General features: G+C 43.3%; 1 protein-coding gene across 5 annotated transcripts in view; it reads right to left on the reverse strand.

The window, feature by feature from the left end:
- The window catches only part of MYO5C (myosin VC), a 71,800-nt gene that overhangs the window by 7,451 nt on the left and 40,101 nt on the right, over positions 1–24,248 (reverse strand). For 4 of the 5 annotated variants that reach the window (XM_053271806.1, XM_053271805.1, XM_053271809.1 and 1 more), the window contains 15 exons: positions 21,952–22,116; positions 21,651–21,744; positions 19,582–19,645; positions 18,284–18,464; positions 16,292–16,385; positions 14,008–14,071; positions 13,813–13,893; positions 12,029–12,209; positions 9,449–9,542; positions 6,828–6,891; positions 6,221–6,389; positions 4,461–4,548; positions 3,019–3,117; positions 1,633–1,787; positions 691–780 (listed from right to left, as the gene is read on the reverse strand). In XM_053271806.1, the coding sequence (XP_053127781.1) occupies positions 691–780; positions 1,633–1,787; positions 3,019–3,117; positions 4,461–4,548; positions 6,221–6,389; positions 6,828–6,891; positions 9,449–9,542; positions 12,029–12,209; positions 13,813–13,893; positions 14,008–14,071; positions 16,292–16,385; positions 18,284–18,464; positions 19,582–19,645; positions 21,651–21,744; positions 21,952–22,116 (1,683 nt within the window). Of the gene's footprint in view, positions 1–690; positions 781–1,632; positions 1,788–2,992; positions 3,118–4,460; positions 4,549–6,220; positions 6,390–6,827; positions 6,892–9,448; positions 9,543–12,028; positions 12,210–13,812; positions 13,894–14,007; positions 14,072–16,291; positions 16,386–18,283; positions 18,465–19,581; positions 19,646–21,650; positions 21,745–21,951; positions 22,117–24,248 lie in introns of those variants that run through there. The other variant, XM_053271810.1, reaches the window with a different exon arrangement.

Raw genomic sequence — 24,248 nt, forward strand, 5'->3', positions numbered from 1 at the left:
ACTACAACTCCCAGCATCCCCAACTGCAATAGCCTTTGCTTGAGGATTATGGGAGTTGTAGTCAACAACATCTGGGAATCCCTCTTAGAGGGAATACTGGAGGGGGTCTTCAGGTATTTTGGTGAGTGACTCCTGGACCATGCCCCAGATACCTCAGAGGAAGGGAAGGGAAAGAGGCAGTGTGCCATCAGAAGCTCTCCTAAACTTTAGGGAAAGAATTGAAGACTCGGTTATATGGAGGACTGCACAGATTATGTTTATTTACTAAGTGCAACCAACATCACCCCGAGCAAGTATAAATCAAGAGAAAAAGAGGGGTTATCTTTAATACAAATAGTTGGTTTTCTTACATTGTGATCCAATTAAAATATAGCAGTGAGTGAATGAAACACCACGTTCAATATCTACTGATTTCCCCCACACTGTACTGCTAACGATTCTACATTTTCCAAAATCCTATAAACATTTATTTTATTTATTCCTGATATTTTACCCTATTGTTTGTCCAACAGCCCACAAGGTTTGTCCAACAGCCCACAAGGCTTGCTTACTATGTTTCATTTCATCATACCCTTAATGCTTAAAGGGTAGAGATGCGGCTATGGCTTCCAGGTCACCTGGTAAAGTTGACTCAAATACGTGATGAAATAATTTTCAATTATTTTATTTGAGATATGACATTATTCTTACCTCTTCCCCACTATATTGTTTCAGACAGTTAAGAAAATGGCACGTGTTTGAGAGCCAGAAGGACAACATCTCAAAGTCTTCAACATGTTCCTAAGCAATAAGACATTGTGTTAATTTACATTATATTTTATTTATTCGTGCAAATGGCTCAGGGCCTAACTAGATGTTAATTACAAATGAAAGTATATATGTCTTGGTGGGTTTTTAAAAAATGGCTGCTGTCTTTTGGTATATTTTAATGGCTCGTGTTGTTTTAAATTGTTGTTAAGGTTTTAATGTGATTTTTAAGGAGTTTTATTGTATTTTATAAACTGCCTTGGGATGCGTTGCATGAAAGGCAGTATAGAAATGGAGCTACAAATGAATGAATGAATGTGCATCTGCATTCCACGAGGGAAGTCACAATATCTGCAGCTTTCCAGGAAAAGTCACAGGAAATATGCAAGACTCGGGTGAAAGTATTTATGGTGGGAATTCAGGTTATGTATAAGAAACCAAATCGGCAAGTCTCAGGAATTCAGTTCACCATGCATTAGCACCTCCAAGCTTCAGTTATGAAGTCTGATCAACTTAGGTTGACTTTTCTGGCCTTGGAAATTTGATATAGTAAACATTTCTAATTTAGCAGCCCATAAATTCAAGATTAAAACCTTCACCATCTGACAGCTGGAGATCTGAGGAATATGGTAGGGCACTTTATTTTGATGTTTTTCACCAAGTTTTGCCCTTTTCTCCATCCTCCAGGAACCTAACGCTCCCAATTCCCATTGCCTTAACGCCTCCTTACCCACAGTTGTAGCAGAAAATGGAACCTCTGTGGATAACGAGGCTCAACTGTATTCCCAAAAGATAAAGTTTGTTCCTTGAAAATGTGCTAGCAGATTCACAATGCCAACCATAGGGGAGAAACCAAAAACCAATAGTTACACAAAATATCCCTACCTTAATTACTTGTTTGATACCATTGATTGCCATATTCATGAAAGATTTCAGCATACCATCATCATTCAGATAATCTGCATATCTCACACACATGAAGAGGATATGAGCTGGGAGCCCTGGAATCATATTGACCACCACTCCACGGGGCTTCAGATCTGCATGAACCCAAACATCAGTGGGTATTTATTGTTTAGTGATACAGAAGTAAGTCTATGTTTTTGTCATTTTAATAGGAAATTTAATAGTAATTCATTCATTTCTTCCTCCCCCAAGTCTTCTGGAATCAGGCTATTTTGCACCTCTAAAATTAAGATTGTGTACAATGGACCCAGAAAGACAAAAATTAGCATCAGCGACTTGTGCCTTAACACAAATGCCTACTCTGAGCCACTTTCCAATTTTTGCTTCTTGATAATTACAAATTAGATTTGATTGTCCTTAAGCAGTCACTCTGCCAAAATGCAGAGCAACCACCTAGGGCCGAATGAACAGCAGATATTATTAAAAGTAAACTGCTTTCAGAGGTCACACATCAGCTTATATGCTTCAGTGTCCTGTATGCATTTCAGAAAATGCTTTGATACTGATAATATGAAGAAACCTAGGATGCTAAAGAGTACTTGTATTTACTCTGGATATTATAAGTAACACTATAATGCTCTGTATTTATATATATCATAAAAATAAGGGAACAATAGCTTCATGGTGAGCTTTTCAACTGAAAAAGAATGGGAAATGAAGCAAAGAATTTTGGTTGACTGTAAAAGCACATATTAAAACTTTCCGAGAAAGAAATAAGAAGAGAGGCTAGAGGATAAGCAATGATGTATTAAATGTTATTGATGCCTGACAACAGAACAGCCTACATGGGGAAGGAGATGGCAAAGATGGACCATCGCAACAGCATGGTCCCTGGAAAGATGGAGCGAGAGAAAGTAAACACAGGCCTAATGTATTTTGGATTGGTTTGTAAAGGCCATTCAAGGACGGTATTGTAAATATAATGGGGGGTACAATTTCAGCAAAGGGGACACCAACACAGTTATAACTCCTAGGATAGTGACTTACAGAACTAGAACTGAGAAGGAAAAGCAAATTCAGGAAGCTGAAGTCTTCCCAGTGTTTAGATTCAGGAGCAAAGAGTTTAGGCAAGTAGTGGGAAAAACAAAGGTACAAGACACAGATTTTCTTTATTATTCCGAAGCAATTAGAAACATCACCGTTCTTCTAAGAAAAAAACTGGAGAGGAGAGATAAGAAGTGAAGATAAGAAGTGAGGACAAAAAGCATCCCTATGGACTATAGCCACCACTTTTAGCAACTTTGAATACTATTTGGTTTTGCTTATGATTATACTTAGCTGAAATTCAAAGTGTTATTGCAATACCAAGAATCAGATTCTGAACAATTTTTGCTTCATCTTCCTTTCTGTACTGCAGCATTCCAATGTACTCTTTAGGCATGGATGACACAGACACGTCACTGGCTGTCAAAACATCAATATGCATTTAATGTCAGAATAATATGCCATTAGCATTACAGAGTTGGAGGGGGAATCAAATATAAGAGAGCCCCATTATTCGTGGGGGTTCCACTCTGTGCGGGGGCCTGCAGACAGCAAATCCACAAATAACAGGGCATTAGGTCTATGGGAATCGGGGGGCTAGGTTCCCGGACTGATCAAAATGGCCAAAAATGGTGTTTTTTGCCCCTGTTTTCCCTCCAATCACCCCCCCCCCAAATGCCCTATCATGTTGCAGAGTAGTCCAGGGCATCCAGGGGGCTGAAAATCAGTCCCAAATCACCATTTTTGCCCATTTTTTCCAACTAAATGAGCCATAAAATAGCTCCCAAACACAAAATAGCGGCCGGAAATTACCTCCGAGGTCATTTCTGGCCACCCCTGACCTGTGGTACATGGGTTTAACCCTTTCCTCCCCCCACGTATACCAAGGTTGGGTGCTAATTATTTGACTGTAGATACGTAAAACCGCAAGTGCTGTACCCACAATTAATGAGGTCCTCCTGTACACAAATATCTGTATGTGACAAAATATTTCATATTACAGCACATGACATTAGTGCAGCTATGCCAGCAACAGCCATGACTGCCAATGTGATGTCACGCAAAAGTGCTGTATGACCCTCTACATGGCAGCTCAATGTCATTTGAGTCACCACAAAGGGGCAGATGTAACACTGGCGCCCTGCAAACCATGTTTTGCAAATAGGTAGTCAGCCTATCTTAATGTTTTCTCCCCACCCTAGATGGATTTAACCATAGTTTAGTGTTCTATCTGCAGACACTAAGCATGCTTCACAGTAATCGTAGTTCCCTTGTAAACCAGAAACAGAAACATGGTTTGAAACTGATCTGCAACCCATGGTTATGGGTGCCAATGGTTAGTACTAACAATAGTTAGCATGGTTACACATGAAATGAAAAAGCATGGTTAACAGTGACAAGGGGAAAGTAGGGGGATTTGGTCCAGAGCAGAAGGGCGTGGCTACTTCAATTGCAAGGATGGCTACCAAAGGAGCTACAAGGATGGCTACCAAAAGGATGGCTACCAAATTGCAAACCATCATTTGTAGGAAGCCAGCATAACATCAGTTTCAGTCTAAAGTCAACTATATTTGCCTGACCTTCTGCTTCTATTATTTGGCAGCACTCTTTTCCAAGAGCATTCTACCTGACAGATAGCAAAACAGAATGAATCTGGAATCCCCATGATTATGACCATAATCTTGGTCTCATGTTCCAAGTAGTTTTCAACACAGCATACATTCAAAATGTTTTAAAGTAAGCTACATACAAAATGTCCTCACCTGTATGTATAGACCTTCTAAGGGTCTTGATTTGATCCTGAAGGTTTTTTATTATTCTGTCATTCTTATCCAGCTCCTCCTCTAAATTCTACAATAGACAACAAAGAGTTGAAAGAAAATTATCTGTATTAAAAAGGCCTTCTAGCAGACTCTGATTTCTGTTATATTACATCACTTAAATGTATTCCTATATGCAGGAGGAAGTACTGGTTTATGTAGATTCGTAGTTTTAGACTGCTTTTCCACCTATGGAGGTTTTTAAAGTGGCTTACATTAAAAACATAAATACAGGTTGCTTACCTGTAACAGATGATCTGGTAGGTGATTCCACGGCATTCATAATGATTGGGTTCTGCGCCTGCGCAGACCAGCTTCGGATAGGATTCGTTAGCTCTTCGCGACGCCTGCAATCGCCTCCTGCACGTGGCTGCAGTACCTCATAGTGGCCGTTAGGTGTCTCTTTATTCATACGTCACATGTATGCGGCGCGCGCTGCAGCATCAGAGATGAGCGCACGCCGCGCAGGGCGCATGCGCGCCACTAGCGCTCGTCTCTGTTAAAGCTTTTCAAATGACGACAGGGGCAGGGGCGGCAGAGAGGAGCTCTGCTGCCCCAAGAAGATTTTAAAAAGGAACAGCACCGGAGGGTGAAGCACGGCGCGGGGGTGGGGGGTAAGTACTACCCCCCCCCCGCTTAAAGTCATAGTCCCCAGCCCAGCCAGACTGCCGGACCGGTCCGGCGGTCTGGTCTATCATGCCGGACCAAAACCATGCACACTCCTACTTCTAAGCTTTTAGCTGCCCCCCACAGTTCTGTGTGATCTGCAGATATGAAGAGTATCCTCTCTATTCCCTCCTCCGAGTCATTTATGGAAATGTATTCATTCCCAGCAGCTGGGCGACCAGTGCGGGCTGTTTGGAGTCCGGTCCCTCACTCATGACATGCTCATTGATGTGGTTGTCTCTCAAAGATGTAACAAGCAAAACAGTTGTGGCCTTGTGTAACCCACACTTGCATGTCATCCTCTCTCTTCCTATCCCCTGCTCCAAGCCTTTCTGTGGGCTCAAGGTGGCTTTCTGAAATCTCATAAAAACAGGTTGCTTACCTGTAACAGATGATCTGATTGCAGAGACGCCCAACCGCCACTAGAGGCTACTACAGTCACGTGCAACAGGCGGTTGCTGGCGTCGCGAGGAGCTAACGAATTCCACCCGAAGCTGATCTGCGCAGGCGCAGAACCCACTAATTATGGATGATGGAACCACTATCCAGATCAGAGATGTACCTGATGCCCAGTCCATCTAAAGCAGGGATTCTCAATGCTGGGTCCCCAGATGTTGTTGGACTTCAACTACCATAATCCCCAGCCCCAGTGGCCTTTGGTTGGGGTTTATGGGAGTTGAAGTCCAAGAACATCTGGGGGCCCAACGTTGAGAATCTCTGATCTAAAGCATGGAACCTAAACCTACCACATTCATAGAAAGACATGGGGGGGGCGTGTAAAACCACTGCAAATTGTTGTAGGTAAAACATCTCCTCTTCCAACTATTTTAATATGCTTTCCCCTTGCACAGCGAAGGTTGTGCTGGTTTGGGGAAAATAAGGCAGATATTGTTTAGCTACACAAGTCTGTGAGAACAAGAAGAGAAGAGTCCACACTTAATTATCTATATCTCTAGATACAGGTGAAGAAGGATCATCTGTCTTCGACTTTTAGCAGCACTTAAGCAATCCATCGTAAGCAGCGTTCACCTCCTCACCGTGTTTTCCATGGTAAGATACGCCACATCCTGCCATATTTTGCCCTTGGTTTCATTCTCTGGTTCATGTTGCTTCTCCATTTGATCGTTTGTCTGCTGAAACTCGTGAGCTGCAACTATTAGCTTTTCTTTTTCCTTGGTGTATATTTCATTTTGAACTTGTAATGCTCTAAAAATATATATCAAAAATAATTAAGTTTTCAACCATGTATAAAATAAAATACTGCTATTAAATAGTCTGCATTTCTCATAAGATCTTTCCTTCATCTGAAGCACATCTGTGCTTTTCCTTTGGCATCCCTCAGAAACTGGGATTGGAATCCGAGCAGAAAATACAAGCCTGGCCAGCTCCTGTCTCTTTAACAGAAGTTTGATCTACAGATGAAACTTTTCATGGCATTAAGCTATTAATTGCTACAGATCAAACCCCTGTTAAAAGCTACCGGGAGGTGCTTCAAAGATTGGCAGCTCTGCCAGAAACAAGTGGCACTTTCTTACTAAGTTACCAACATCTATTCATTTTGGGTCTCTATTCGCTTTTCTGTGAGATTAAATATCCAGATAAGATACAGCCATTATTTTTCAGTTAAAAACAACCACTGTTTACCTTTTTTGTGTGCCGTTATCTTCCAGTTTATGATGCAATAGGTCTATCATTTCTTCCATTTTATCTTTCATAATAAAGAAAATAGTTTTACTGAACTGACTTAGATTGGGATTTAGGTGACTTTAATGTATAACAGTAAACACATTATCAGACTAAACACTGGACTGTAACATAGAGTATACTCCATTATGGCAATTAGAGTTGCCCCCCTTTTATGGACAGAGACTCTGTGCCCACTGCAGTTTCAGGTCAGAAAGAAAGCAAGAAGTGAAGCAAATTTACAATTCAAAATTAAATTGTAAAATATCTTCTATTTACATTAGCCACATACCTCAGCAAGAAGTGGAAGAAGTAAACCTCAAAAACTAATGTCTAAAGGCCCATTCACACATTATGTTCTACACTTGTACAATGAGTGGACAGTGTACACAGGTACAGATCTGTACACAGATGCAGTCATTCACAAGTTATGCTGAACGCAGGTACAGAAGTACACTTCCTATCTGTAAACATATAGATAGGAACACTTGAGGGGCCTGTATCCAGGTTCACTTCTAAAATGAACACAGGTACATTCATTCACACAAACGCATGTATGAGTACAACACAATGTCTGAATTGGGCTTAAGAGAGAGTGGCTGTTTCTGGAGCAGGCAGGGTAGAAAAACTAGGCAGATTCTCCCCTCCCTAGCTCTTAAAGCCTTTCCTAATTATTATAGGCCCTGCCATTCAGAGCAAGTGGGAGGAGACAGCCCACACTGGGAGCCCTCCTTGCTCCAACAGAGAATATTCAAAAGACACAGGATGAATACCACAGACAAGTTTGTAAAATATTTTATAATGCTCTGCAAATAAGAAGAGGCAGAACATAAATTAAAGAGATTCATTTCCCCGTCCCAGTTTCCAAACCCCCAAGTGCTCTCAGCAAGATGCAAAGGCGTATCTAGGAAAAATAGCGCCTAGGGCAAGCACTGGAATTGTGCCCTCTGTCCAAACATCCGACACCCATCTTTCAGATAACTTTACCATAATATCAGCTGAAAAATACAAGTGAAGCTCGTTAATCTTTTAATATTTCAAAAACTATTTAGCAGTGGACGTCGCCAGACCAAAAAATGCTGGAAGACTACAAATTTCAGTATGCTGGGGCTCATGAAATACCCAAATACTATGTGGAGGTGTACTTGGAAAACTAAACAGAAGTGCCTATCTAATTCTCTACTATGCACTGTAGCATCACTATTACCAGTACATAAGTTTTAAAAATAAATGGAGAATTTGGCTTTTCCCAGATACTCTGAAAATAATTAAAAGAAATGCAGAGTAAACTGTGTCACTGCTTGGAATATATTCTAGTATTTCAGAAAGACAGAAAGAGAGCAAGAAACTCCCAGTGGCCTTAATACTAAGGATTTCACACTGATTCACAGACAAACTCACCATTAATAGCCATATTATTAAGACATCACATTTAACTCACTTTTCACAAGAAGCAAAGTAAGAGCAAATGAATACAATCCTAGCTCATAAGCTTCAGCTCAGTATTCACAAGTCCTGATTCTCTGTACATAGTGCCAAACTGAATATGTGTACAGTGACTTATATTATATTAATTAAAAAATTTTTTTTACCTGTAGCCCCTTCGGAGGGCTTCCTAAAGGCTGGGGTGTGTGTGTTCTGCATAGGTTCCCCCTCCTCCCGCTGGCCTCTTAATTCACCACCGTAGCCCGTCTCGGGCTGATTTTCGGGCCTGTTTGGGCCTGCAAAGATCGGTGTGGTGGCCATTTTGGAGGCTGCCATGCATGCTCAAATGGCCTTGCAGGGACCATTTGAGCATGTGCGGTGGCCAGTTTTAAAATAATTTTTTTTTTTTAAAATGGCCACTGAAAACAAAATGGCCACCGTGCATGCTCAAATGGCCTCTGTGAGGCCTGGGAGGGCCTAGGACCTCATAGGATGGCCTAGGGCCTCACAGAGGCGATTTGAGCATGTGTGGTGGCCATTTTGTTTTAGGTGGCCATTTAAAAAACTTTTTTCATTTTAAAAATTTGCGCCCCCTTCTAGTGGCGCCCAGGGCATGTGCCCTGCCTGCCCTACCCTATATATGCCCCTGGCAAGATGGGGTTATCCTTAACCCACTCTGCTCTCCTCCTTCCTAGAGGGGCTTCAACATATCAGCTGGCTCTCACGCGCATCAGCCCCAGATGCCTTCACTCAGATGCCCTGCCGACTCACCAACACACAAATAATACTGGGCATATGTATACCTTTACAATAAACATATTTTGCTATAACCATAATGGTTATTCGTCCTCTGATTCTTTAGCCACTTCAACATCATTTCAATAGCAGCCAAAACACGAGTAGTCATTCTAGAATATTCAGAGATCCTGAAGATTCTAGATAATACTAGATCCTGGAAAATGGCCATTTGAAAAGGAAAACAGTATCCTCCCGCAGAGTCCTTCCTTGCCCTATTGTTAGAGATCTTTTTAATTAGCAAAGCCTGAGCTCTCTCTTAACTGTGCTCCCTCGTTAACAGAAGGGGCCCAAGCAGAAAATACAAGGTAGATTCTTGATTGTCATTGTTTACAGAACTAGGCTCATATTTTGAGGATTACCTCTATTCTTTTCAACTTCTTCTTGAAGACGGTTTTCAAGATCCATCTTCTGTATCTGAAGCTCAGAAATCTGTTGTTTAAGATCTGGAATCATCTTCATAGAAAGAGAAAATACTTTCATTTGATAGTTTATGATGCACATTTAAGCAGATGAGGCTAAAGAAATGTACATTACAATAGATTTTTGCATAATATTCAGTTTTCATCAGAGTATAAAAAACAATCTCACAACACCAGTCACGATGAGACCAATGCTACAAGTCACTCTACAGCCCCATGCGGACAAAGCATAGCACAAATGCAGCCAGCAGAATGTGTGCATTCTGAGTTCATCACTAGCTGCTCATGTCCCCCTGCTGGACAAACAGAATAGCTGAATTGCTCAGACAGACAAACGACTGACAAGATTTAATTCAGGCCGACATCAAATATTAAGTCACTGTAGTTCAAAGGGACACTCTTTATCTCTGCTATATCTGCCCCTTCGGGGAATTTCTGCATGGGCAGTGTTACAGACTGACCCTGGTAAATTAGTTTTATGCAAGTATTATAGATGAATTCCTTAGTATACAGATGCTCAGCAGCAGCTGGTTTTGCTAAACTGGGTATCTATTTATATGCAGAAGCACTTTGCTGAGTGTTTCTTTCTGCCTGTATCAGCAGGTTGATAAAATCCTGCTGTTTTCAACCCCCACCATGTCCCATAATCTGGCAAACACACAAACTGCTGATTGCTTTTAAACAGCACGTTCTAGTAATAAAAGATTTATATGAAGTACTGATGTACACAGAAACATAACGGGTTGTATCTAAAGTTTTCACTCCATGCACGACAGGAGCTTCCATGGAAGGCAAGAGTGTTCCATGCATGGGAGTACCCCTTCCATGAGCAGAACTCTTTCTCCATGAATGAACATTTCTTCTGCAAATGGAGTGAAAACTTTGGGTACAACACTGTCTTTGTGCACGCACACACAATTTTAGGCTGCATACTCACTGAAATAAAAGTGTCTAACTCCTGCCACTATACATATGCCTTAAAGCAGACAATCCTTATGCAATACAGGAGGCCCTTGTTACTTGCGGACCTGGCATCCACAGTTCCGCATATCCGTGGTTGGTAAAGGCGAGGGGAAACTGGCAAAAAAGGGTTAAATCCGCAGATTGGAGGCAGCCGGAAATGACCAAAGAGGCGATTTCCGGCCGCCATTTTGTGAATTGGAGCCATTTTGTGGCTCGTTTTGTTAAAAAATAAAAAGAGGTCTAAAAGTCGTGGAGGCGAGTCTCACAATCAGTGAGACCCACCGGAGGGAGGCTTAGCCCGCTCTCCCTGCAGACGATCAAGGTGGCAGCTCAGGCGGCCAGATCAGTCGCCCACATGACTGCCAGCTCCGTCACGATTGTGCGGGGCATGCTGGAGAGACCCCTGAGTCCAGGAGGCTGCTTGGGGGTCTCCTCATGTGTTGCTGCAGCACGGAGCCACAGCGCGGCAATACATGATCAGGAAGCCCGGGTTAGCGGAGCGCTCGCTCCGCTAACCCGGGCTAAGGGGGGGGGGGGCTACTTTGGCGGGCTAGCCTCCAGGGAACCCCCGAGCTCGCCTGTGAGCCCGGTGGTTTTCACGACGACTGGAAAGCGGGCTAAGCTCCCTTTGCCCACTTTCCAGTGATCATGAGAATACCCTTGTGATTTTTCACGAAAAAACCAAGATTTGGGGGCTTTGTGGGGGCATTGCTGGAGGCTTGCGGGCCACGGTAGGGCACTTTATCTTGTGTTTCATTTTCCACGACAGCCCCCATAGCCTTATCCACCCCTACAGCCACGCCCCATAGTTGTGCCCACTCTAATGGCCACACACCCCACTGAGATAGATGCAATAATTTGGTGTGTGTGTGCGTGTGCGTGCGCAGGGGGTGGTTCTGTTACAAGAAGTCAAGGATAGTTTCCTAATCATACTGAACTTGAACCTCAGATGGTTATTCACCCAGAATTGCAGTCTCTGGAGGAATAACCACCCTACTCCTTGTAGCAGAAGACAGGAAGAACGGTGACTAACTCAATTGTAGCTCAATATTCAATTATGTAGCACACTGTTGCAAGAGCAAGAGCAGCATCTTATTCCCATTTAGAAAGCAAAGGGCTTTGAATCCCTGATGAGACCCTGGAGGGGGGAAACTGCCAGGACTGTGCCCCTGCCCATCCCTACAGCACTGAACATGCCTGGGACCACACTGTAAGTCAAAGGAACATAGGCAGCTGCCTTGTCAGCAAGAACATTGGTCCAGCTCACTCAGTGTTGTCTACTGAATAAGTCAAACAAATAATAAATAAAACAAGTAAGTAAGTAAGTAAGTAAATGGATGGATGGATGGATGGATGGATGAATAAATAAATAAATAAATAACAAATGTATTATTGTATGCAAATACAACAACAAATGTATTAAATGTACAAATAAATGACAAGTGGTATAAACAAAACAAATGAAAGGCACTGTAACACGCCAAGGCACAGGGAAAGTTTTGCATCAACTTTCTGACCTAGAAGATGTTTTGAAGTGCTGTAATATTGGGTCCTCACCATATTTTCCGATGTTAGTCTGGCGACCTGGAGTTGGATGATGTCGTTTTTGTCATTTTCCTTCCGAAACAGCTGCTGTAAGTGGCTTATTTCTTGACTAAGATGCTCAACTTTGGAGTTGAGGCCCTCTATTTCCCTTTCATAGTTCTCTTTCTGAGACTGGGAATGGCTTTCCAACACTCTGTTAAAAGATCAGGGGGGAAACCCATATATAAAAATAGTATAACAAACATTATAAAACCCTTTCTAGCAATGAAATATTTCTTAAGATATTTCAAGAGCATTTCAATGCAGAAACAAGAACTTTGAGTCAGTGCAATTCATGAAACATCTTCCCCATGCACACCTATTCACCTTAATAAGCCTTCTGAAAAAGAAGGTTAGGGAAGATTGTCCCCTTCATTAATACACATCTGACAGGGATGCTACAGCAATTACCTACAGTGAGCGGTGGATGGAGGGGGAGGGTGGTGGTGGTGGACTAAAAGGCCTCCCATGATTCTACACAGTAGCAGCTTCAGCAATTCTACTACAAAAGATTCAGAATACTACACAGATCAAAATAAATAAACAAACCAAACCAAACCAAACTATAGAGAGTGGAGGGCTTGAAATGCCTACATCTCGCTACAAAAGCTGCACTGGACATGATTAGAGAGGTTTCCCATAAAGCTTCTCAAACCATAGAAACGGATCCCTTTTTTCTGTTTTACTTGCATACGTAAAGGTTTTAAGACAAGTTCGTTATGTTGAACCTCGCATGTTTACAAGACTGATATGAGGCTAAAAGAAGACGGAAAAATAAAAGAAGACGGAAAAAGAGATAACTCAGTAGATTTATTGAGGTATAAACTGTTGAAGTGAAGAGTTCCAGATTAAACCCTGGTGGTGATAGAGGACTTTTTAAAACATAACCCACACAACAGAACTACTATAAAATCTGCAAGTTCTTTTTGGCAGCAAAGATAGTACTTGATATCTTATCAAAAGCACACAATGGACAATAGTTGAAACTGCCTTTTGATGAGTCAGGCCATCAGTCCATGCAGCTCAATAATGTCTTCTTGGAGAGGAGAGCTGGTCTTGTTGTGGTAGCAAGCATGACTTGTCCCCTTAGCTAAGCAGGGCCCACCCTGGTTGCATATGAAAGGGAGACTTGATGTGTGAGCACTGTAAGATATTCCCCTCTGGATGGAGCTACTCTGGGAAGAGCATCTAGGTTCCAAGTTCCCTTCCAAGATAGGGCTGAGAGAGAGATTCCTGCCTGCAACCTTGGAGAAGCTGCTGCCAGTCTGTGTAGATAATACTGAACTAGATGGACCTATGGGCTGACTCAGTATATGACAGCTTCCTATGTTCTCTGAGAGGCAAAGGTTCTGCAAGGTCTCAAGCAGAAGCAGCTTTCCAAGGTTCAGTTTTATGAATCTGGATAAAACTCTCTTTCTCAGAAACATACAACATCTTACTGGGATTGTTTCCCAATTATTCATGCTTTCTTGTTGTCCAATTCTGCCACATTCCATGATCATAAATAAAAATATGAAGACAAAGTGTGGTTTAGAACCATCCAGACAATGGTTTTTCCCGTGACACTCCCATGACACAGCTAGACTCTGAAGAAGCAAAATAGAAATCTTTGCAATATTGGTCTATTATGCTGCAGAGCAATAACTGATTGCTTTTTGACTTCACAGCAATATTTGAATGCAAATTTCATCATTCCATTAATCTAGTTGTGGACCTCAAACCCATACTATATGAACGAAACAGATAACAAGGCTAACCGTGTGGCTTTTTTCAGGCCCTCGTAAGCAAACCAAAGTTCCCCATCTTCATTTAAATGTTCCAGATCTTCAGGAGATAATCTATTACAAGGCAAAAAGGAAAAAAATACTATGAAGAAATAACCTCAAACAGTGTACAATTTTCAAAGCAAAATCTTAAGCTGCCTTTTAAAAAGCAACAGAATATATCTATACCTGCTCCTTACATCTGCAAAATCAAAGCTCTCATGAAGCTGCCTTGCAAGGTCTGACATCTTTTCTGTAAATAGAAATGTTGTGTGAGTACTGAGTTTCCACGTTGGCAGCATGCTTTTATAGACCAGATTTACTGTTTCACTACAAGTACTCATTTTGTATCATGAAGTCCAATGCAACGCCCGTAGGTGACGCAGAACCAGACAACTCTGTCCTCCTCACCTGGCAACTAGCCATCCTAGTAGATACACTACAAGCAGGGGCATAGCAAGGTTGGAGTGGGCCCAGAGACAAGATTTTAAAATGAGCCCCCCCCCTCCAAAGTCCAGGGCCTCCGCACACCCCAGGCCCCCAAGGATTTAAGTCTGATATTCCAAAATAAGTATGCTGCCTGCAAATACATTTCACTGAATACACACACACACGTCACAATATATAGTGATATACATTGAGTACTATACATTTGTATTACTTTTAATGCCTAGAACACACTAGAAAGATGAATTATTAAAATGGGTCCCTCGCTGCAGATTAGCAAAGGAGACTTTCAACCATGCAGGCTGAGCCTATGTTTGTTTTCCCAGAATTCTGAACAAATTCAGTCAAGTTTGATTGCAGGAGGTTTTTCACAGGAGGCCTTTAAAGCCCTTTAAGACACATCTCCTCTGGAATGGAGGTGCTGCATTCACATGTTGGCCAGATTTACCCTGAAGTCCCTGCAAGTTATTGGGGAGCAGTTCACACACAAGAAAAATAAAATAAAAGCACCACACATGCTTCACAGTTCTCACTCAGACCTCCTGGGTTGCAAAACAACTTGAACATAAGTGCATTTATAAATGAATGAATGAATAAATAAAATTAATAAAATACTGTTCCAGAAGTTTTTGCAATTTTCTGCCATGAAACAAGCCACTTATAGGACTTTTTAGATAGTTTTTTTTAAGTCAGCAAATTTTCCAAGCTGTTTCAAAATAAATATTCAGAGACTTCTCAGTCCCCCCCCCCATCCCATATCCAAGCCCTATGGCAAGCAGATCCCTATATATGGGGGCGGGGGGGGGGGCGGGAAAGGTAACCACCAAAAGGAGTTCACACTCTACCTGGCAAATGCTGGTCTGGGTTGAGCAGGGCAGCAAAGGGTCTTCTGCTGCAGAGAACACTCTGGCTGCCTCCTCCTTCCTGGCTGGCTTGGGCCCTACTCGAGTTCAGGCTTCACTGTGGCCTACACGGAGGCCTCCCCGCCCACCCACCGATCAGCTGAGAGGCGGGAGAAAAGGAGCTCTTTGCAGCTTGCCTGCTGCTTCCATTGCAGGCCAGCAGAACAAGCAGGAGAGACGGCGAAGAGGGCAAGTGGCTGAGAGGCTATGGGGCTGGGCAGGGGGCAATGGGGAGTCACATGAGGTGCCCCTGGGGTGCCCCTCCAGGCAGTGGGGCCCCCAGACAACTGTCTCCCCTTGCCCTATCATTGTTACGCGCCTGACTACAAGAAATAGCATCAGAGAAATCGTACAGATGCCACAAATGGCAGCCATTGAGGAAGCATCTTTCTCCCACACTTTAGAGCTGCAGCAGGTGAACAACCTTCAGGAGAGTCAGATGTTTCTAGGTTTTTTTTACAAGGAAGCGATCTTACTTTGCTTCACCACGGAAAGGCAGGTAGTTGTCCAGATTTACACTGAAGTCCCTGCAAGCTATCGGGGAGCACTCCATACACGATTCGGATTTTTCATTGCACATTGAAGCTTAGCCCAGTTTATGTCCAGGGTAAAAAAAAAAATCCACTTTTTGCATTGGTTGTGCTTTTTTACTTTCTTTCCCCAAATTCAAAATATCTGATATGCCCTGTAACTCATAGTACTTCACGCCTCTTAATCCCACAGTAAATCCTGCTGTAGGGGAAAGTTCCAGGAAAATATATAAGGCTCTTAAACAATCTTTGCTTAAAAGGTATACAGGAATACTGAGTTTGACCATTGATTCATCTAGCTCACAACTGTCTACAATGACTGGCAGCTCTTCAGGGTTTCAGATGGGTCCTCCTTCTCATCCTGACCTGAACCCAGGATGTTCTGGCATGCAAAGTATCTGCTCTTCCACTGAGCTACACTCTCACCCCAAGCTAGGAAAGAGGATGTGTGAGCCTGTAGGAGTGCTGACTAGTGTCTGTTGCATATTACTGAATAGCAATCGTGATAATTTGAACAAGTGAAATAATGGGATCGGGGAGATTTCTAGCAACCAGATATTTTAACCATTTTAATGGGAAATGGATTCAAATTACCTCTCATTTCACGCTTCTGGTACTGTAGTTGCTTCTCCAGATCCATTTTCTGAGCCTGAACAAGTTCAATCTCTTTTTGCAATTCAGGTATTGTCTGAGTTAGTAAAATATTTGTTAAGTGAGACAACAAACAGTCCAATAGGACACAATGAATGACAGGAAAAGAAATACAAGCTGCAATCTAAACCACGTTTACATGAAATCAGTGGCTGACACCCTGACTAAATTATTCAACAGAAGTCCCATTGAAATTAGTTGGACAAATCAATCATGACCAATTTGTCCTATTAATTTCAGTGGGACTTCTGATAAACAATTTAGTCAGGATGTCAGCCTATGTTATTTATGTGCCCATAAGCCTAGTTAAAATCAGGGTGAAAAACAATAGATCACCTGAGGATGTTTCCAGAGGAAGCATGTTTCTGGTGTCAAGTGCACCCCAGAGCTACACAGGACCTGCACAAATTCCCATCCTGACCCTACTAATCTAAAAATCAGTCTAGGAAATCTAGTAAATTTTAATCAAGATGTGGTTGAAAATTGTTGCCTGCCGTTGCCCACAAAACTGTCTTCAAATATGGTGTGTGTGAGAGAGACAGATTCTGTACATTAGTGTGATGTCTACTTTTGTGTGCTGTACATAATGCCTCACCAACGGCAACTTTTATTATAAAGCATGACCACACACATCAGGTTGTGCACTAACGTCTCTGCTGTCTGGAAAACAGTGTATCACAGAACTGGGTCATCTCTGCTCTAATCTATATAGCTTAGCCCTACATCTATGAGAAATCACTGAGCCTATTCCCACGATCAACAAAAAGCAGGCTAAGGGAGCGTAGCCTGCTTCCTGTTGATCGTGGGAACCACCGGGCTCATGGGCTAGCCCGCCTAAAACACCCTCCCCTTAAATGAGATTAATGGAGCAAGCACTCTGTTAACCTCATTTTGTTGCTTGTGTGTCGCTGCGGCATGCAGCCTCCCGGGCTCAGGAGTCTCTCCAGGATGAGCATGAGCTCCTGGTGGCGCAGTGGTAAAACTGCCGCCCTGTAACCAGAAGGTTACAAGTTCGATCCTGACCAGGGGCTCAAGGTTGACTCAGCCTTCCATCCTTCCGAGGTCGGTGAAATGAGTACCCAGAATGTTGGGGGCAATATGCTAAATCATTGTAAACCGCTTAGAGAGCTCCGGCTATAGAGCGGTATATAAATGTAAGTGCTATTGCTATTGCTATTGCTATCCCCCACGCACTCGTGCAGAGCATCCTGGGACTTCCTGTGACAGAGCCAGCAGTCATGTGAGCTGCCAATCTAGCTGCCCAGGGTTCCGCCACTGATCGTCTGGGGGGGGGGGCTCTCCCCGAAGACCTCATTGAGGTGCTTCACAGCAATCGTGTGAAGTGCCTGACTTTCTTCGTGGTGTTCCCTTATAACAAGCAAGGTCTCTCATCCATTCCATATATCCATAAAATCCATTCAACCAGGACACACGGAGAGCCATTCTCAACGGAGTTGAAATTCCCATCTGTTGGGGAAATATTCTTTTCCTGCAATCCTAGCTTAAAGTCCAAATTTGAGATGTCGCTCCTGGAAGCAATCTGAGTTGGATTTTTGTGGAAGCAGAGTGAAAAGCTAGCTTTGATTTCAATCTTTCCCAATTTTGTGAGGGTTTGTATGTATTATTTATTGTTTGGAGCCAATACTGTAACCACTTCCAAGACCTTTGGAGCGGGATAAGCAAAACATCTAAATGAGCACTGGGAAAACTCCAGTAAAGGTCCCACTAAAATGAACAGGAGCTGCACACAGGACAGAGAGTATGTCAATGTGGTTTGAAAAGTAAAACTTCCCAGTGGATTCTGCCGACTGAAATAAGCAATATGGCTGGAAAGATTAAACGGCAGCATACAGAACTATTGCGATTTTCTATTCGTAAAGAAGAATCCAAAATAAAAATGAGTGTCACATGCACCAGCTTAAATTATTGCCCTACCTTTGCTTGGCTCGTAAGTTCTTCTACTTCCAGTTTTAAGACATCCTGAATTTGGAGATTTTCCTGAACCTCATTTTGGAGCTGATCATTTTCATCTTTGAGAGACTTTATTTCTGTCTTTAGAGACTCAATCTTTTTTTCATAGTATTGTTTCTGATTGTGGAGGTTTTTCTCAAGTATCCTACAAAGAAATCACATTTTAAGCCCCATTTCTGAATACAAAATTATTTACATTGTATTATAAATAAAATATACATAAAGACAGAAGTTATAAATTTGTAGTTTCTAAAAAAAATACTAAGTCTAATTCCAAACTGGAGCACCTTCCTTATGAGGCTAGGCTACCGCATCTGGGGCTCTTTACCTTGGAAAAGAGGCAACTAAAGGGAGACATGATCCAGGTGTATAAAATTATGCATGGAGTGGAGAGGGCGGACAGAGAGAAATTTTTCTCCCTCTCTCACAACACTAGAACCAGTGGAGACCCCATGAAACTGAAGGTGGGGAAATTTAGGACCGACAAGAGGAAGTACTTTTTCACAAAGCGCATAATTAATCTATGGAATTCTTTGCCATGGGATGTGGTGATGGTCACCAGCTTGGATCGCTTTAAAAGGGGCTTAGACAGATTCATGGAGGACAGGTCTATCAATGGCTACTAGTCTGGTGACTGTGGGCCACCTCCAGTCTCAGAGGCACAATGCCTCTCAATACCAGTTGCTGGGGAGCAACAGCAGGAGAGAGGGCATGCACATACTTCTTGCCTGTGGGCTCCCCAGGGGCATCTGGTGGGCCACTGTGTGAAACAGGATTCTGGACTAGTTTGGCCTTAGGCCTGATCCAGCAGGGCTGTTCTTATGTTCAAACATGTTTACTTGGAAGTTAGTTCCATTCAATTCACTGCGGTGTACTTCCTCTAAAAATACTGAGGACCTAAACGGAGGAGATCTTGTCTTGTGGTAGTGAGCATGGATTATCCCCTTTGCTAAGCAGGGTCTATCCAGGTTTGCATTTGAATGGGAGACTACATGTGAGCACTGTAAGATATTTCCCGGCGCGGATGGGGCCACTCTGGGAAGAGCATCTGCATGTCTGCATGGGGAAACGGTGCTATCGCAGTGTCTTCTACTGTCATAAATGGAAGAAACTGTGGCAGAACCACTTGCAGTGCACAGTGGCTCCTTACCACTGCTCATCATCATGTCAGTCAATGTTTTTCTACCCGTTATCGATACCTAATATGTTTGCAGAATAAGAACATCAGTAAATAAAAGCAAACGACTAGTTAAATTTCATACGTTCGTTGCCTTTCTTCTTTTTGAACATCGGCGAAGAGCTGTTTTGTCAGGTCATCCATTTTATCTACAGAAAGATAAATCTATATTTCAAAACCTTGAGGCAGCATAAACATAATGAAATCATTGAAAACATGCATATGATTTCTAGAATAATAAGAAATCTTAAGGTGTTTAATTTTAAGTGGATAACTTTACACAGTGATCCAGAATTGCAGGACAGAAGTCATGCAAGTTTTGACGAAAACACTCTAAGGTTAATGTTGGGGTTATTACCACATACTGCAACTGCTCGAGAGAAGTAAGCAATTCAGCATGTAGAACTTAGAAGATTCAGACTGGTGCATCTGCCTCTAGGGATGTACACAAAACTGGTTTGCCTGGTTCAGTTTGAATCTGAACCGGATTCGAACCAGTCATGTTCAGTTCCCCCACGCCCAGACAGGGGGCCCTGTTCAGTTCGAATTCAAACCAGTTCAGACCCGGTTCGGGGTGCCAGGTGCCATTACATTTTGCTTTTTTAAAAGTATGACTTACCGCTGCCGAGGGCTTCAGAGGCCTGCGGTCGCAGTGGGGTGTCTTCAGCAGCTTCCACTCCCCCCACTGGCCTCCCCCGAAGTCTCCATGGACTGGTCCGTCCCTGTTTGTGTGCACGGTGGCCATTTTAGGGGCTGCCACGGATACATGCGGGCCATTTGCGTGACCAGCTCATGACCCGGGTCACACAAATGACCCAAGTTGCATGTGTGGAAGGCCCAAAATGGCCACCTCACGCGCAAACAGGGCTGAACTGGTCTGTGGAGAGGCTGTCAGGGAGAGGTGGAGCTGCCAGAGACCACCGCCCATGGCCGCAGCAGCACCCCCGGAGGCCGCGGAAGCCCTCGTCCGTGGTAAATCAAACCATTTTCTAACAGGATTTAATGACACGCAGCACCCTGAACTCGGCCCGGACCAGGTCAGGGGGTTCAGCTCAACCTCAAACCAAGCTTGGTTCCGTTTGAGATTGAGCCCTCGAACCAGCTCGAGATCGAGCCGGTTTGCATATCCCTATCTACCTCCACCCCTAACACAAGTTCCTAAATTGCTGGCATAACATCATGAGGGGAAATCCATCAAGAAATTCTGTTGTACAGCTCCCATTAATTTCCATTGGCTTGTGAAGGAGAACTTCCAGATGCCCACAGTCATTTCAAAACTACCCTGTATTCATTAGAATCATTGCCACAAAGAAGAGAGTAGCACCACAGATCTAAGGCACAAAAAGGGATACTGTACAGAATTCTAATAGGTCCATGAAATAGCTTAACTGTACACAAAATAGGTCCCAGTGTGTTCAACTGAATGCCTTCTTCAAGGCAGCGGCGGAGCCACCACTGGGCGAATGGGTTCAAAGAACCCAGGCCACCAATGGAAAAAGGCCGCCGAGTCCCTTGGCTTGGGCTCCATAGGAGCCCAGATCGAACTCCCCCCTCCCATGCCTGGGCCGCCAAGAGCCCGGGAGAACTCTTCGCCAATTATTTCAGGCAGCTCTGACTGCCCGATAAAATGTTTTTAGAAAGGGGAAAACGTCCTATCAGGCAGCCAACGCTGCCTGAAATGATGAGCTGAGAGCTCGTTCAGGCTCTTAGCAGGCCAGGCCACACCCCCTTGCACGTGCGCCAGAGAAGGAGTGGAAGGGGAAAACGTTCTATCGGACAGTCGGAGCTGCCTGAAATAATTGGCAAAGGGTTCGCCCGGGCTCTCGACAGCCCGGGCATAGGAGTGGGGAGGCTCTTGGGGGCCCAGGCGTGGGAGGGGGGAGTTCACTCTGGGCTCCTCTGGAGCCTGAGCCACGCCCCCATGAGCGTGACATCACGCGCACGGGCGTATTGGAGGGGGCTGCTGAGCGGGGCTGGACGCAGGCCGCCGCTCGGCTGGCTCCGCACCTGATTCAAGGGCAATGTTTTGGTAACCATTTTGTAATAATAAAAACCATTTGGTAATATCCATTTCGGGTTGCTCCACAGGAGTTACTAGCACTATCCTGCTTCCTGAAATGGCTTCACTCTGTTGAACTATCTGAATCATTGTACCTTTCATTTCTTCAGTTTTCTCTTGAAGCTCCTTTTCCAGTTTCACCTTCTGTTCTTGTAGCTCTGAACTGCGATTTTCAAGTTTTGACATCCTCTGTACAGAATACGAAAGAGCAGGACAAAATATATTAAAACACAAACCATGCTTTTTAAGAGTACCCACTGATTTCTATTAGTGCTTGACTGCTACACATCACCCCGAGTCCAAATCACACAACAGTCCCAGCCCTAACCCAACTAGGATTTTGCTCCAGTAATTATGATAAGATGTTATTTTATTGTAAAACCTGTTAAGATTAACCTGTTGGTAATCATCCTTGTATTTCTTCTCTTTCTCTTCAGATATTTTCTTTTCTGTGGCTAATTTTTCAAGATCCAGTTGAAGCTTCTGAATTGTTTCTACATCACTGGAGTGATTGGAGGCTAGAGTGGTCAATTTCTCCAATAATACATGGTTTTCCTTATTCTAAATTTAATAAAAATTAGCATTAGTTTTTTTTTTTAAAACTGCCTGCCTGGACAACAGGTAAAAATGAACATGTCCCCTTCAAAATGAATACCAAAAGGTTGGGCTCCAGCCATCCTTTAGTTACAAAGCTCTCTGTATAATTCTCAACAGGCTTGCCCCAAAATAAATCTCACTAAATTCAATAGGGTTTACTCCCTAATTAGCATGTTTGGAGTTTCAGTCTCTAATGAACGGATACCCAATGTTGTCCATCAGCTCAGCCTGTTATTAAGAGAGAAGCCTAACTGATAATTTGGCAAAGAGGCACCTTTTAATGTGGTGATTCTCTTTATTTAGCAGGGGGAGATTAACTGGCCCTGTCCACCCCAAGCACTGTAGCTCCAGTGACTGTTGCTGGTGTCTACCTTATGTTTCTTTTTAGATTTTGAGCCCTTTGGGGACAGGGAGCCATCTTATTTGTTTGTTATTTTTCTGTGTAAACCGTCCTGAGTCATTTTTGGGAGGGCAGTATAGAAACTGAATAAATCATCATCATCCATCATCATCATCTATATATTTAATTCTCTCCTATATGTACCCATCGCTAATCCCATGCATGGCAACTCTCGCGAGAGTTCATGAGCAAGCTGATGATTAGCAACGGGGACGGCCAGCCACGGCAGCCCAGTGAATGGACGGCTGCGGTGGGCGGGGGGAGAGAAGCGGCGGCCTGGCAAATGGCCGGCCGCCAGGAGGGGGCAGAGAGAAGTGGCGGCCCAACAAATGGCCGCCTGCCGGGGGAGGACTAGGGGCACAGATGCTCTGTGCCAGGTCAGTTATTTATTAAATAATTTATAAAATAATTAAGTGAGAACCCATTTCACTTAAGGGAAAATAGCAATCCAAGTTCTGGCTATTCTTGCTCAGCAAAACAGAGACACATATCTGAGGAAAATGTTAAGATTGTACTGTAGTAGCAGATTAATTATACAGTAGGGCCTCAATACCCGCAGATTTGTTATTTGCGGAGTCGCATATCTGCGGCTGGGTAAAAGACACCCGACCTCAGTATATGCGGGGTGGGGGGGGGTGGGGGGATGTCGGAAATGATGGTGGAAGTCATTTCCAGCCGCCATTTTGTCTTCAAAATGGCTGGTTTTTAATAAGCAAAGAAAAAACTGGCAATTTTTGGCTACTTTGGGGGCATTCCAGGGCACAGTGCAACTCAGGGAGAGATGTAAAGCATGGTAGAGAGCTTCCCCTACATACATTCCCCCACTCAATTTGGCTGGTTTTCAGCAAATTTCAGCGATTTCCCCGCTAACCCCTGCGATCCCATAGCCCTCAATGTCTCCATATTCGTGGTTTCCATATCCGCAGTTGCAGCCAGGAATGGAACCTCTGCGAATATCGAGGTCCTCCTGCACTTGTCTTGACTGATTTCCCAGTATACAGTGTGCACATCACATTCAATCCCAATCACAGGAATTCAGAGAAGTTGCCTGAATCCACCCTCTGAGCACATAAGCATTTGTAATCATGGTGTTATTCTGACATGAAATACTATGACGTTTAATACTAATTTTGTGAATTATGGGCAGTAATCACAGGCTTGAGATATGTATGTAATTATCCTTTTTTAGATTATTTCAAATATTTGTATCTTGCGTGTCCACTACATAAGCCTTCAGGGTGGCTCACATACAGTAACTTTAAAGCAACTGAATATAAAACCCAACACCCCCACCCACCCACCCAAAATTAAAAATCATTCCAACAAACCACCCAGAAATGAGAAACACACATAAGAAGCAGGGAAAGTGTATCAACAATCAAATGCGCAGACAAATAAAAACTGTTTTCATTTGGCACCAGAAAGTTAATGTCAGTGTCACATGAAAATCTTAGCGCGAGTATTCCACAAGCCGTATGTCACCACTCAAAAGAAACCCATTGCTGGTTACCATCCATCTAACTTCTAAAGGTGGGACACTTGGAACAGGGCCACAGAAGATGATTTCAAGGAATGGGCAGGTTCATAAGGGAATGGCCATACATTGGGGAGGACATATGAAGAAGATGTTAAGGCAAAAGACTGCCCACAGAAGAGACTAGTTCTTAGTCAATCAGCAATTATTTATAGTCTGAAA

This window comes from Hemicordylus capensis, chromosome 10 (genome assembly GCF_027244095.1).
Source record: "Hemicordylus capensis ecotype Gifberg chromosome 10, rHemCap1.1.pri, whole genome shotgun sequence".
NCBI classification, from domain to species: domain Eukaryota; kingdom Metazoa; phylum Chordata; class Lepidosauria; order Squamata; family Cordylidae; genus Hemicordylus; species Hemicordylus capensis.